The following is a 16,537-nucleotide window of genomic DNA, read 5'->3' as shown; positions in this document are numbered from 1 at the left end:
TTAAATAGACAACTGATTAATTTTACACTGTGTACCTCATTCTAGTCTCCCCCACAAAGGAAATCACTCTGTCAAGTCCCATTGAGAACTTATATGTTTCATTAAGATCACCTCTCACTCTTCTCACCTTAAATGGATACAACCAGTTCTCATAAGATCGACATTGCGTTCCGAGTATTAATTGAGTAAACTTTCTATGTACTGCTTCTCATGCATTTGTATCCTTTGTTACGTAAGCTAAAACTCCAGATGTGATTTGACTTTTGCTTCAATATCTCCATTCCAAACAGAATGGCAGGATCTCTCACTCTGTGCACACTATCACTTCTGCTTGGATAAAATTACTTCCTGCTATTTCACCATGTTGTCACTCTACATATGAGCCCAAACTGTTGCTGAGTTACTCAACAATGGAGCCACTATTGTCAATAACTTGACATAATTGAGAAATGAAAACTTGACAGTTACAAGGAAAGATAGATATCCAAGTTCACAAGCTGGAAACTGTGCAAACACAAATGGAGAATTGTCTTTACAATGCGGAAACCGAATGGTGTGCAGTGCAGCAGCAAAAGAAAACAATTCACTGAAGAATAGGCACTGTAAATTAAATTTGAGTAGAAATGCCACATGGCTGCATGTTTCAATTCTTCTACAGTATGATATTAACAGTCACACTTAAAGATTACACAACTTTATGAATCTTTTTATGTAAGAGGACAACAAAGTCGACACATTGATATTTGGAATACTTTCTGTAGGTTTATATAAACATTTTTTGTTGATTATGAATTATTATATTAACAATTATGTTATCAATTGTGTTATCTGGTTTTAGCCAAAGCAATGGTAGAGTGTTATTGGGCTCAGTATCCAGATGACCTTGGGCTTTAATGTAGAGGTGTGATCAAGCTTTTCCCTGGCTGCCACTAGTAATGCCTGGCACGGAATTCTGGTGAAATCAGAATCCTGCTCAGCTGTTAGTTATCCTGTGAATATTCACTGTCAAGAGTCAAGGCAAGTCGACAGTGACACGCGAATCTAACTAGATGGCGCCTGGTAACAAGCAGCAGAGATTACCAGAAAAGAAGGATTACCCACAATCATATTACTAGAAATGGAACTGGACCAGTTCTAAAACTACTGTGGCTACAAGAGCAGGTCAAAGGCTATGAATTCAGTGGTGAGTAATGCCCTTTCTGAATTTGCAAAGTTTGTCCACCATCTTTAAGGCACAACCCATGATTATGACAGATTTTTTTCCACTTGCCTGGATGTGTGTAGCTCCAACAAGAGACACCATCACAGAAACAGCAGCCCTCTTGATTACAACTCAATCCGCACCTTAAACATTCATTCCATACACATCTGACAGAAAGTAGCAACAAGTAGGCGCCATCTATGGGACAGTGCAGCAATTCCATTAACTGTACCATCCAACACCACGATGTCTACCATCTGTAAGGAGAAGGGCAGCATTTGCAAGGAAGCACCATCACCTGTGTGTTCTCTTCTAAGCCACACACCATTCTGAATTGTTTAAGTATCGCTGTTCCTTCAGTATCACCAGGTCAAAATCCTGTAATGCTCTTCCTCAAAAGCACTGCAGTGTGCCTAAATCCAAGGATTGCAGTGGATCAAAAGTGAAGCTCGCCATCACTTTCTCAATGGTAATTAGGACTGGGCCATAAATGCTGGCCTAACCAATAATGCCACATCTATTGAAAGAATGGTTTGTGACAAGTTGAATCACCAACCTGATCTGAAGTAATAAAACTGAAAGAACTGCAGATGCTGTAAATCAGAAAAAAAAGCAGAAATTGCTGGAAAAGTTCAGCAGATCTGGCAGCATCTGTGGATGGAAATCAGAATTAATGTTTCAGGTTGAGTGAGCCTTCCTCAAAACCTGAGATGTGAAGTAATGAAGTACTTAGATGATTTGTGTTCAGGAAAATTAGTGAATACTTTTGGAAAAGAAAAAAGAATAGATTGTTCTTTTGCCATGTACTGATCTATTTCTTTTCTGGCAATAGCTAATTGTGGAGGGTACCTGGATGCTCCAAATGGGACAATCACCAGTCCCAATTATCCATTCAACTATCCAAGTAATGCAGCATGCATTTGGTACATAAGGAGGTACATGAACCAAAGAATACAGCTGGTATTCACTGACATACAGTAAGTAAAATTGTTTCCATTTTTATATGTTACGCTGAATATTGACAGAAGTATTGGTATCAACTAATCATTGCTGATTCACTTAAATTGCAACAATTCTCTAGGGGAAATCAATAATTTTATGTTGAGTGCCAAGTATTTTTGGTCTCCAGAAGATATAATGAAATTGAAATATACCCTTCAGAAAGTCAGAAAGGAGCTATTCTCCCTGTTGTCAACAAGAAACAATGCATGGGATCTTATAGGGGTCTGAGGGAGAATCAAACAACAAGTGCCGTGAGGCCCACCTTGATATCACGATCATTTCGTTCCATGTTTTATGTTTTTCACAACCAGGCCTGACAAGTTTCTCACTCAGAAGTGTCACAATGCCAATTAATGATCACTATTGCCAGTTAAACACCCTTATTAATGTCACAACTCACCACATTATTATTCAGCCTCCCATTTTACTAATCTCGCCAAACAAGCTCAACATCAAGTAACCCCAACAAGCAAACCAGAGTGAGCACCTTGCCAATTCCACTCCAAAAGATCTTCATGTTGAAAAACAGATACCAACATCTTAGGAAATGCTTAAATGGCAAATGACCACACACACCCGCACTACAGACATTAGCATCTAACATGTGCCATCCTCTTAAGTCCTCTCATGACAGACCTCTTATCCACCTAAAGGATGCTCATGCATTTCATTGTTGCACCTCTGGCAGCATCAGCAAGTGTTATTGTATTGCTGGAGCTAGGTCACTGCGTGCTCAGGGACACACACCCAGGCTGATTGGAACAGACTACATCTCTGGGCTCTCTGCTCACTGTCACAGTTTTCTCAGTTTCGGCCTACCTGGATGCTCATACTATCCTTATCTTGCGTTGCCTTTACTTACATATCCATGTTTTACCCTCTCAAACAGAGTCACCAGGCTTATATTACTGCTATGTCACTTTGCTGTTTACTGCAGACACAAAACCAGGAAGCCTGTTATACTGGTCAGCAAGCCTCAGTCAAGGCAAGGGAAATAGCCTTTGCTTGTGTATGCTGGAACAGTAAGTCAAAGGTGACCTCCAACACCAGTTTAAGTACTGCTTGAGGTAGTCAGTCAGAATCCACTCGTCCATAAGGTGTAAGGAGCTGAATGATGGGGAAATTATCACCCATCTTGATTTTTTTGCTTATCGTGGACATTTTGCATCCTAGAATTGGAAAGGCTATGTGAGCCTTATTATGTGAGATAAAAGTGGATGGCATAGCTATTGCTTGTGCAGGTAGGGACCTGTCCCACACGATTGAGTGGACAGTGCCGAGGCAATGGAGGATTTGGTCTGTTGGGGGTTGAATAGTGTGTGTGTGTGAGAGTGTGTGAGGGAAGGAAATGTTGGATTATGAGCCCTAACAGGAGGTGAGTACTCTTGCAGAGTGAGTTTGAGATATTGAATAGAAGATGGCAGCACTTACTCTGGTGGTATAGAGAAGGATGTTTACCTTCTTCTGATAGTGATGTGCATTCCTCCAGATGGTTCTAACTTGGGTGACAACTCGTGCCAGGCTGACATGGTCTGGTATTTCGGCCTCCACCACTGGTGCTGGGGGAGGTGGAAGACCTGCCTGTGGATTACTCCCTCTGGCGGGACTTCCAAATCAATGCGCATAAAGTGGGACACCATCAGCCCCAGGCTGCCAGGTGTGGTGTAAATGTCAGGAACAGTGCAGGGACCAAAAAAATCCCACATGACTTACTGAAGCACCAGATCAGAATTCTTTCCTGCCTAGCTGAAATTTAATGGAATAGAAATCAGCATTCCACTGTGAGGAAACTTATTAATGTTACCTAGTAACAAGTGTCAAAGAATCTGTTCCACGTGATAAGGACCAATCAGACTTCACAAGAAAAGGCCACTAAATCTTAATGAGATAAATACAATAATAAAATCGTAGCAGAAGGATCGCAATTTGAATATGTGATAAATATAAATTACTGAAATGAAAGCAGAAATAAAACTTCAGAAAGTATGGCAGGGATTGTAGAGAGAAATACAATGTTAATTTAAATCAGTTCGTCATTCCTCTGAGGAGACCAGAAATATGAGATATTGCCATCATTTTCTGTTTTTAGTATAAATGAATAAATAATGGAACAAGAAAGATAATCAAGTGTATACAACAAAGGATTGTTTATTTATGGAAATTAGAAGATCAAAAGATTTCACTGTTAATCATTAATTGAAAATATTCCATCAATGTGAAGTCACTATCTACAATGGCAAGCAAATATTAAGACACATCTCAAAGACATTTTATGACAAGTCAAAACAGGTTTTCTTCCTGCTTTGTATCATAGACAATGTTCCATTGTATAGAAGCCAGAGAGTTACGGTAGGACTTAAGCTTAGAATTTCCTCTAGAGTCTCCCCGTTTTGCTCTGTATCTGTAATGGAAAACCTATACGCTCAGTCTGTCCAATGTTTCTGCTATATCTTCCCCTGAAGTTGCGGAGTTCCTGTCATGCATTCTACACTTCAACAAGAACTAACAGAAACAAACCAGGTCTTTCCATAAATATATCAAAGAGTTTATACTCAGGGTGTAAGGAAGCTGTTTAATTTTGAATTGGGAGCACAATTCTGGTCTCCTTCCTATTGGAAAGATGTTGTGAAACTTGAAAGGGTTCAGAAAAGATTTACAAGGATGTTGCTAGGGTTAGAGGATTTGAGCTATAGGGAGAAGCTGAACAGGCTGGGGCTGTTTTCCCTGGAGCGTTGGAGGCTGAGAGGTGACCTTTTTGAGGTTTACAAAATTATGAGGGACATGGAAAGGATAAATAGACAAAGTATTTTCCCTGGGGTCGGGGAATCCAGAACTAGAGGGCATAGGTTTAGGGTGAGAGGGGAAAGATATAAAAGAGAACTAAGAGGCAACCTTTTCATGCAGAGGGTGGTACGTGTATGGAATGAGGTCAAAGGATGTGGTGGAGGCTGGTACAATTGCAACATTTAAGAGGCATTTGGATGCGTATATGAATAGGAAGGGTTTGGAGGGATATGGGCCAGGTGCTGGCGGTGGGACTAGATTGGATTGGGATATCTGGTCAGCATGGACGGGTTGGACTGAAGGGTCTGTTTCCATGCTGTACATCTCTATGACTCTATAACTGCTGAAGATGTGTTCAGAATTATTATGTGTGGGAATAAAACAATCACAATAAAGCAACAAAATTGGAACTAGATAGATTCTCAATTACATGTTTGACAGTATTGAAAGGTTAGAAAAGAATTTAAATTATATTTTTTAAAGAATTTGCCAAAAGAATTCACAAATCACATTAGGTCTGTTGAAAGAAAGGAATAAAATGCATTGTATGCGTACAAGTGATGACTCAGAACAACCTTCTCACCCCTCCCATGTTCCTGAATTCACGTCTTGCTCCAGGACTTGAAGATAAAAATCAAGACTGATGTTCAGGTGTGAGAGGAACCTCTTCGATGTCAGTCATGCTGTCTGGTGAATGAACATGAAACTGAGGTCCTGTCTGCCTGCTTCGGTGGATGTAGAAAGTTCTATGCCACTATTTCAAAAGAGAGTAGAGATTTTTTTCTGCATTCAATATAGTGAACATAGATTACCATGTTGCTTTTTGTGGGATTTTACTGTCTGTACTCTGTCTACAATGTTTCCAACATTACAACAAGGTCTATAATTCATAAGTATTTCATTGACTTTGAAGCGTTTTGAGATGCCTGCTAGTCATGAAATGTGCTTTATAATTCAAGTCTTTCCTTTTATATACCCAGTATTTTCTGATGTTCTTTGCTTAAACCCCAAAATGCCTTCTAATTGCACTGGTACAAGAGGGGGTATCTTTAAAAAGTAAGTTGAGTAACAATAATCAATAAATTGCTGCCACATTAAATATCAAACTCTGTTCATTCTCGTTACAGGATGGAAGTTACTTCAAGTTGCTCATTTGATTATATTGAAATTTTTGATGGACCATCTACACATAGTGATTTGCTCTCAAAAGTTTGTCAAGGATCAAATCTGAGATTTGCATCATCATCCAATAGTATGACAATTTATTTTAGAACTGACTACAGTGTTACCAGAAGTGGGTTTTCAGCATACTATTACACTGTACCAGACAACGGTGGTAAGCTTTTTTGATAATTCTTATCTCCAAATACCAGAACTGTACTCCAAATCCAGAAGAAATGTTGAGAAATTAGGAGTTGATGTGTTTTAAACATTGAAATTCCAATTTGGAAAGCTTTGTTGGTATATTTAAATAGAAAAGAAGACAAAAAGTCAGATTAAAATTAAGTTATCATGCAGATGTAAAAATAATCTTGAAGTTGTGCACCCATTATAAAGGTTGCCCCAGTTTATTTCCATTGCATTCTGTCACAATGTTTACTTCACATTGTAGTAGCAAGTTGTGAATCTGCCACCTATTTTAAAATAGGTTATCATCACATTTTTTTTTCTTTTTCAAAGAACAAAGAACAGCATAGCACAAGAACAGGCCCTTCAGCCCATCAAGCCTGTATAACACATGATGCCTTTCTAAACTAAATTATAATTGGAATGCTCCCTGTAACCAGCAACTCAGAATCAAATGAAAACTTGTTTTTTGTTCAGTACTATATGGTAGAATAGAAATTTGACTCCACCAAACATTCCCCAAAAACTAAGCCATACTAAAAGGAATTTAGTTGCCGTTTGGGTTTTGCTCTTAGCTAAGGCCATAGTAGGTGTGTTGTTGGCCTTAGATTTAGATAGACTGTGGAGGCTAATGAAGATAACTTCCAAGTAGCTGTCATCAGTATTTATTGAGAATGGGCATCTGGTGAAATCTGAAACATGCTCAGCTGTGATGCCTCATAACCATTCATGGTGAAGGAAATCAACAATAATTTGAACCTGGTACAAGATGGTACCTGGTATTTGTTCAACATTACGGTAACAAGGAATGATTAGATTTGAGAAATATCATCCAGGGAGAAAGATAAATCATCATCAGATTTGGTTGTAGAGAAGGCTCAGGAATGTGTGTGAACATTTTCTAGTGCTGAAGAAAATCGATAAAAACTTTTGGCAGGGGTAAAAATCAGTGTATTGCCATGTATTGTAGTACATTTTCTTATTGTTAATAGATGGATCATGTGGAGGCTATCTTGAAGCTGCATACGGGTCTTTTACGAGTCCCAATTACCCATACTTTTACGAAGATAATGAACAATGCACTTGGTATATAAGAGGGGATAGCGACCAAAGAATAAAGCTGAAATTCACACATGTTGAGTAAGTAAATATGTTTTCACGATCATATTTTAATGTGGGTGACAAGTGGAGTATTTTCTGTCAATTGACGATTGTTGAATTGTGGAAGACCCCACACATCCCTCACTCAAACCCTTCTCCCTCCTGCCATCCAGCAGAATATACCGGAGCATCCAGTCTCTTATGGCCACCCTGTGCAACAGTTTCTTCCCCCAGGCCATCAGGCTCCTTAAAACTGTATGATTGGACTTTTTTCCATCTGAAATCTTTGCGCAACTTTGAATGGCTGCTAGAACAATGTCTATTAATTATCATTTTTCTATTACACTGTAATTTGCATGTTTTGCACTTCTTATGCACATTATGCCGCACTTTATATGATCGTGTAGTTTGTTTTTGTCCATGGACGACCACTGTCTCGTTTTTTACTGTATCAGTTGTATATGGTAGAAATGACAAATAAAATTACTCTCTCTTGCTCTCAGATGGATTCACTCAACTTGCATCCAATAATTTGCTACTGAGTGTTAAGAATTCTTGGCCCCAAAACAATACTTTTAAACTGAATTATATCCTTTCAAAAAACAGTTTCTTTTGTCAACAAGAAACAACACATGATTAACTGAAACATATCAGAAATCATTCCTCCCTGGCTGATGTTCAGTTGAATAGAGATTAGCATTTTATTGTTAAAAAATTTACTGATGTGATCCAGTAACGAATGTTAGGGAGTCTGGAAGCATTCAATGTGATATGGACCAATTAGTCAGACATCAAAGGGAAAGGTAAACAAATTTTCTGAAATAAAAATAGTTCATGAAATAAAAATAGACAACAAAGGGATTGTTGGACAAATCTTAACCTAGATCAATATAGATAAATATCAGAGAATGAGTTACAAACAGCTAGATTCAGCAATGGATATTAGCACTACAATATTTTTAATTATATGTGTGATAATCTTGAGAAGTTGAAAGATACTATTAATATGACTATTTTAGAGTGTTTGTTCATGAAAATCACAAAGCACACCAGTGCTGTTGAAAGAATGGACTATTTTGATTGAGATTATTAGCCAAAACTCAGTTGATAGTACTTTTGTCAGTAAATTGCAAGGTTCTGGGTTCACGTCCTAGGATTTGAGTGCCAGAACCAAGGCTGAGGCTCCAATATGAGAGGATACCCTGTACTGTTTCAGATAGTATCCTACAGATCAATTTTATAAATAAGGCCCTGTCTACCTACTATGTGGGTGAAAATGATTCCATTGCATTATTTCCACAAGATAGGAGAGTACTCCCCACTAATATGGATAGGCAGCAAGACCCATATTCCACAAAGGCATTTTAAAATTCTCATGCTCTTTCTTAAGGTCCTGAAATTCTCTTGAATGTACTTATCTATGCGAGTATACTTTGAATTGCTTTATTTATTAAGTAAGTTCATTTTCAATCTCTGATTACTCTCTTTACAGCCTGGAAGTTTCATCAACTTGCTCATACGATTATATTGCAATATATGATGGACCATCAACAAATTCCGTTTTGCTTTCAAAATTCTGCAGTGGGTCAGATGAGACATTTACATCCACATCCAACAGTATGACAGTTTATTTTAGAACTGATTCCAGTGTTACTAGACGTGGGTTTTCAGCAAGCTACTACGTTCTACCAAATGATGGTGGTGAGCCTTGTTATACTTCTTGTGTCAAAATTGCAATGTAATTTAAGAAATGTGGTGAAATTATGAATTGATACATCTTATTTGAATTCCAATTTGAAATTCTTTTCAATACTTTTAACAATAAATGAGGCCAAAAAAGTCATAGAAAGATTTCCAATTTAACGCTTAGGTATAAAGTTGAAGTTGTGCACCCATGATAGAAATTGCTTAATATTCACTTCCATGAATTCCAATTTCTATGCCTGCATCACTCAATGGTAGCAAGTTGTGAATCTATCTTTTTTCAAAGAAGCTATCATCACAATTTGGCTTTTCATGGAAAAAGTCCGGAGTTTCTCTTGATTTACCCAGAGAGCTAGTTTAAAAAGACCCAAAAGTTTAATCTTTCATCATAGTATAAACTTTAATTTTTGGGAACATTCTGGAAAATCCTTTATGCACAATTCCCCATACTTTTCTTGAATATAGAGATGGTAATTAGTCACAACATTTCAAATATGATCTAACTTAGGTCTATATAAGTTTCAAACAACCTCTTTCAATTTCAATAGACCTCAGGGTGAATACGTTTAGTAATTTGTCTATTTATATCAGATCCATTTTGTTCCAGACCACATTGATACATTTACTTCCTGGGCAGTTTGTAACTTTATTTTACTTCCAAACCTACTACCACACATTTACCTAGGCTCAAATTCCTTTGTCAATTGCATTTTGCAAGTCTATTGATATCTTTTTAGATTAGATTAGATTAGATTACTTACAGTGTGGAATCAGGCCCTTCGGCCCAACAAGTCCACACCGACCCACCGAAGCGCAAACCAACCCAGACCCATTCCCCTACATTTACTCCTTCACCTAACATTACGGGCAATTTAGCATGGCCAATTCACCTAACTTGCACATTTTTGGACTGTGGGAGGAAACCAGAGAACCCGGAGGAAACCCACACAGACACGGGGAGAATGTGCAAACTCCACACAGTCGCCTGAGGCGGAAAATGAACCTGGGTCTCTAACGCTGTGAGGCAGCAGTGCTATCCACTGTGCCACCATGCCACCCACTTATAGTTCATCTTATAGTTTGTTGCAGGTCTTTCTTGTATTAATGCTTCTATCTTTATGTTTAATTATATTCCAATTTGAATTGTAATTCTGACTCCTGAATCCAAGTTGTTTACATGAATTTTGATAAACAGCATTTGCAGCACAATTCTTTCTGAAGCCGCAATTATCACCATTTATCAACAAATAACTATGTTGAATTGCCACTTTCTATTTAATTATTTGTTGCCAGTTTGTTGTTCATTCTGATACTTCACTGACCCCACATCTTTTGATTTTAGTCATGAGTTTTTATGCAGAACCTTTTTGAAACTGAACTGCATTTACAGAAAAAGATTGAGAATGAACTGCACTCTTGCATTTATACATGTCCATTTCACAGACAGAATATCAATCAAAATAAGAATGCAGAAATATAACTGTCTTTGATAGAAGCATTAACTTGTAACATGCCTGACACAGGGCAATTTCTGTCAGGTGCCCTCTTTACAGTCATTTCCCAATATCAAGGCCAAGTTGTGAAGCTTCTTCCCTGGTGATCCCTCTGTGATTGATTGCCATTTGAAGCTGGTATTCTGGGTTTTAAATATTGGTGACATACCCACCCATTTCTTACAGCGATAAGCATTACTAACAGTAGTTTACTAGTCAAACCCAAGAACACCCTTAGAACCTTTAAAACTGATGTGAGAGTGGGTGTTGTGGGATGGAAACACTGCTATGGGCAAAATAATTGGAAGCAACATAGTGGGAATTATTGATCAAGACTATTGTGTTCCCCAGAGACCTATAACACTCAAAGATATCTGAAATCCACTGACTAGTTCGAAGGATCACACAAGACTTTTGCAGGATGCCACTTTTGAAACTTTTACTGAAACACAGCCTAAATCAACAATGACTAAACATTATTTGTTATGCAGTTAATATGTCATAACCACAAAAAGTTACTTAAGAGCACACCATCAAAAGCCTTACGTCACATCTATAACATGCTGCACTCGCTGCAGAATTGTAGTCTTCATAGGCACCATTTCAAAGTTACTCCATGCAGCCAACAAACTAGTTTGCTGAGTTATAGTATCCAGTGTGCAATGAAAGTCACTCCCCTCAGTCTTCTAAGAATTCTTGGGCTGACCAGCAGCAACATCTGCTCTGGTTACTCATTCTTTCAGCCATGCCAAGACAAATCCTCTGGTGTCCTTAAATCTTCACCCATCTATTCAACTGGAGAACATGTTCTCATTCACATTCTATCTGGTTGCTAACAGAGAACTCTATATCTCTGTCCTCTTCATAGCTAATGCAGTTTGTCTCTTTCACTGAGATTCTCTTACTGTCCATGCGTTCTCCAGGTAAGTTTATGTAGAGCAAAGCAAGCTTCTCTTTTGTATTCATATGTGAAATCTGGTAATTGGGTCTCGATCAGGCTAAGCCTGGAATTGCTGCTCAAGGCAAACAGGTCACAATGCTTATTAGCAGACAAAACCAGTAGCAAGTCCCATATCCTTTTTCATTGTTCAAGTTTACCTTGAATTAACAAGAATTAAAACATAACAATTCTTTAAAATCTTGCAATTGTAAAAGAGAAATTCATTAAAATTATATATTCCTATATTGAGGTCCACACAGAATATTGGTCTTTCAAACAGATTTCTTTGTAATGCATAAGATTGATCAGATTCTGATCTTTTTCCAGATTTGTTAACTTGTTCATCAGATTATATGGAAGCAAAAATTAGTAGGTCTTACCTCAACCTCCTGGGTTTCAATGAATTTAATCTTTTTCTGAATGATCAAAACTGCAGACCGATAATAACAGCCAGTGATGTGATCTTCAAAATACCACTTGATAGATGTGGTACAAGATGGCAGGTAAGGAAAACAGTAATAGGAGAGCTGGATTCATCAAATACCAGTTATTATTCTTTTATATCCCATGATGGCATAATTGTAGAAATGTTCAAGGTGAACCCTCCCACACTTTTAGCTAATACAATATTGCCCTTGCTTCAATACATTCTAACATAATAGGCAATATTTTGATGCTCAAATTATATACACCTGTGGTTTCACCTCACCATTCTGTTCTCTGATACTTGATGAGTTGTTTGCCATTGTGTTGGATAACTTCAGAACCTCTGGTACAACTTGAGATTAAAGCTTCCTCAATAATGGTCTCCCACCTATGTTTTTACAAACCTCTTCCAACAGGTTCATTTTCTGCAGTTGTAAATTTGTCATTTTTTTAAACTCTGAAAATACATTATTTCAGTCATCATTACCTTCTACTCTGCATCAAATATTTAATCTTAGAAATAAATCAAATTTTAAGATGCATTCTATATTTGCAGGAAAACAATGGCAGTATCACATATTTCAACACCATCCAATCTTCACCATCTGACTCAATTATAACTCGTGAAACAAACCTTCAGTTCAATATTGGATGTGAAATGCAACAAGATACAATGTCTAAAATAATGTATGTGACTAATGAAAATACAACTGGTGACATCATGGATAATATCACAGAATATGGCATGTTTAACATCAGCATGAGATTCTATGAGTCTTCGTCATTTATGAGGCCAGTGCTAGAATCACCTTATTATGTGGACCTCAGGCAGAACCTGTATGTCCAGGTCGACCTCCACAGTTCAGACCAGGACCTTGTTGTATTTCTGGACACCTGCACTGCATCACCATATAACTTTGACTGGACTTCAAAGGCCTATGATCTCATAAAAAATGGGTAAGAAGTGCTAATTCCCGTATCAAAATTCCAAGAAATATTTCCAACTAACTGAAATATCTTGAAATCCTGAATAACCGTAACATTTTATATACTATTTTGTGTGATTCATCTATCATAAAAACAAGTTTGTTTCAAATTGAATCTTTCTCAAACAGCATTTGCATTAACACTTTGATGTGTGAACAAGCTTTCTTGTTGGTATACGCTCAGAACAAAGTTTAAAATATACTGTATTTTCCCTTTCTTGCTTTACAATGATGGATTATAAGTGTAAACTGTAAAAAGCCATGAAATGATTCTTAGTTTAACCCCAAATTATCTTTTAAAGTTTCCTTTACACTTGGCTCTTTACATTACAGATTCCAAACAGTCCACTGACTGAAACTGCTCTGATTTAAGTATTCAAGGTTCTTTTATTTCTCTTAATGTCTTTTACATTCAACATTGTATGTTGATGAAACCAAACTTTTTTTTTCCATCCATATTCCACTGACTGCATCTTGCTCTACAGCCGGTGTTCAGATTTGAGTGATGAATCCTTCAGAGGATTAACAGCCAGAGCACCACAGCTAGTACAGCTGTACAGGCGTGCAGGAGGAAGATTGGGAAAGCAATATGTGATACAAATTGAATTGTTAGGGATTTTTTCTGTCAATATAGTGAAGCAGATATAGGATGTACATAACAGATGTTAGATTGATAATACGTTTAAAACTAGGATAAATATAGAAAAATCAGAAGGGATCTGTAAAAATAAACAAGATCAACAAGGAAAAAATATGAGAACAGACTGGCAGCTAACATAGAAAGAAATGCAAAAGTTTATATAGGCATACTGTGTCCATTCTGGTCGCCCTACTATAGGAAAGATACAGAGGCTTTGGAGAGGATGCAAAGAAGGTTTAGGAGGATGCTGCCTGGACTGGACGGCTTGCCTTATGAAGAAAGGTGAATAAGCTTGGACTTTTCTCTACGGAGAGAAGAAGGAAGAGAGGAGACCTGATCGAGGTGTACAAAATAATGAGTGGAATGGATAGAATCAATAGCCAGAGACTTTTCCACAGGGTAGGATTGACTGGTACAAGGAGTCATAGTTTGAAGATATTAGGAGGAAGGTATAAAGGAGATATCAGAGGTAGGTTCTTTACGCAGAGAGTTGTGAATGCATGGAATGCATTACCAGCTGTGGTGGTGGAAGCGGAGTCATTGGGGACATTTAAGCGACAGCTAGACATGCACATGGATAGCAGTGAGTTGAGGGGTGCGTAATTAAGTTACTATATTTTACATTAGGATAAACCTCGGCACAACATCGTGGGCCAAATGGCCTGATCTGTGCTGTACTTTTCTATGTTCTATAAATTGTAGTATCTTAGTAAAAAGTGGAATACAGCTGATTAGGAACCAAAATGGATTTGTCCATGTCTGAGGTGTTGAATGTGTATTTAACATCTTTTACCAAGGAAGAGGATGTTACCAAAGTTGTAGTCAAATAGGAATTAGTTGAGGTTCTGGATAAACTAAAAACTGATAAAGAGGATATATTAGAAAGATCAGCTGTACTTAAAGTGAATATGTCTTCAAGACCAGATAGGATTCATCTTAGAATGCTAATAGAAGTAAAGACAGAACTTGGGAGGCAATGAACAGAGTCTTCTATTCCTCCTAGGGTGGAGGGATCATGCTCCATCATTCCTGGCAGCAGCAGTGCCAAATCTCAGTAGTGTATATGACCAGGAGTACAGAAAGAAACCTGAAGAGGATCCACCTTGAAAAGTTAAGGCCTGGGGTTTTTGGACAGCAAAGAATTGTGGAGACCAGGGAAAGGTGAAGGAGGGTGAATTCTGGCCAGCAGGTGGTAGAGAAGGAAGGGGGTTAACATCTTGGGGGTGGGACCACAATATGCACAGGAACCTCAAATGATGTGGCCCCCTTTCCTTCCCGGTTTTATGTTATGTCAGCCATTGCAAACAACTCCCACTCTGACCTAATTGCGCATAACTATGCCAAGTGTATTTTGGTATAGGTAACATACTATTTAGGTCAATAGACTTGTTAACAAGTTTAAATGATCTTTAATTATTTGTTTAAATATGGTGGGTAAACTGCTGATTTCAGGTCCCATTCATCTAACACATTATGAGTGTAAACTCATGATTGATGGCAAGGTAGTGTTTGCATGTGCATTGGCTGAATACATACCCAGCTGTATTTTACCAAAGTATTTCTATTTTCATTGAAACTTTAGTTTGGACTGGGATTTTGTGTTCTAAAATTAATGTTTTTTTTACAGGTGTGTTAAGGATGGGACTTACGGGAATTATCCCTCACCAACTAATAACGTTGCGCGATTCAAGTTCAGTGCCTTTAAATTCCTCAACCTTCATCCTTCAGTTTACCTGCAGTGTAAAATTGTGGTCTGTAAAGCTTATGATTATTCCTCTCGGTGTTACCGTGGATGCATGCCTCGACAAAAAAGGGCCCTAAGTTCCTCAAAGGGGAGCGCTGATGTTCTAATAGGACCTATTGAACTGAAAAAAGATCTAAAACATTATAAAGCGGAAGGTAAGTCAATCAAGTTATTTACTAATTACATCACCAAAAGAAGGACTAAATTAGAAACTTCGTATTCCAGAATGTGCAGTAATAGTCATCATTTTGTAGCTGACATAACTGCTACAGTCAAAAATAAACGGTTTTGAATTTTTTTTCAGGATTTGAAGAAGTAAATGAAGCTGTGGAGACAAGTACTGAATCGAGTTTGCCATTTGTTCTGTCTTTGATAGCTCTGGTTGTAGCTGTTTCAGTTTTGGTTGTCACGGTTCTAAAATACAAGAAGCAACAAAGGCACTATGGTTGTGAATAGCTTGGAGACGATGTTCTAAGCATAGCTTCTCACCAAATGGAAAAGCACATGCAATTCAGCTCTAAAAGGATCCTATCAATCAATAATCACAATGAACGAGTTAAATGTTGCTTGCCATTCCACCTTGAACTTATTGCATGGATGAAATTCAAGAGCTCATTAAATGAAGGAATTAATTTGAATGCAGTAGTTGAATTTATTTGTTCAATTGTTTCTGTTATCTTCAGATATTTTGCAAAAGAAATGTGTTGCCTATAATCAGTAGCAAAACAATAAAATGTTTTCTTCTGCTTGATACATTTGTACTTTATTCAGGTTTTGCAAGATGGTAACTACCCTGTAAAGGAAACAAAATCACTAGCACCAAATGTGGTGTACTGTTCACTGGATAGTTTGCCGTCCAAACTGCTGTCTTTCCATCACTCGATTAATATCATTCCATACAGAAAGCAGGAATACCTAATAAAATGTAACATATGTCTGGTCAATACCAATCCATCCCAAACTAAAATGGAGCAACAGAACACAATAAAGAGTCTCATAAACATTGAACAGCCAGAAATGATGAGATTTGTGCAAATAGGCTGACTAAATTTGAGTGCTAACCAGGAATGCAGGAGTACAAAACTTAGGGAAAACTGTTCCAGTTTGTTTAGCCTGACAAATGTTCTTAAAGTCTGTTCTTCATCAAACCCTTATGTCTTTTTTTTGGC

At 37.7% G+C, this 16,537-nt stretch overlaps 1 protein-coding gene across 1 annotated transcript; it reads left to right on the top strand.

Annotated features, from left to right (window-relative positions):
- The first annotated feature begins 6,240 nt into the window (after positions 1–6,240).
- On the top strand, positions 6,241–15,987 carry LOC132826477 (deleted in malignant brain tumors 1 protein-like). The gene is made up of 7 exons (XM_060842434.1): positions 6,241–6,323; positions 7,327–7,474; positions 8,928–9,136; positions 11,900–12,075; positions 12,555–12,955; positions 15,252–15,523; positions 15,673–15,987. The coding sequence occupies exons 1-7, from the start codon at positions 6,242–6,244 to the stop codon at positions 15,822–15,824; spliced, it is 1,440 nt and encodes a 479-aa protein (XP_060698417.1). The 5' UTR covers position 6,241; the 3' UTR covers positions 15,825–15,987.
- The last annotated feature ends 550 nt before the right edge of the window (positions 15,988–16,537 follow it).

The sequence above is a fragment of the Hemiscyllium ocellatum genome, chromosome 22 (genome assembly GCF_020745735.1).
Source record: "Hemiscyllium ocellatum isolate sHemOce1 chromosome 22, sHemOce1.pat.X.cur, whole genome shotgun sequence".
Classification (NCBI taxonomy): Eukaryota; Metazoa; Chordata; class Chondrichthyes; order Orectolobiformes; family Hemiscylliidae; genus Hemiscyllium; species Hemiscyllium ocellatum.
The sequence above is the reverse complement of the archived record's forward strand: the minus strand, read 5'-3'. Positions and strand labels throughout refer to the sequence as shown.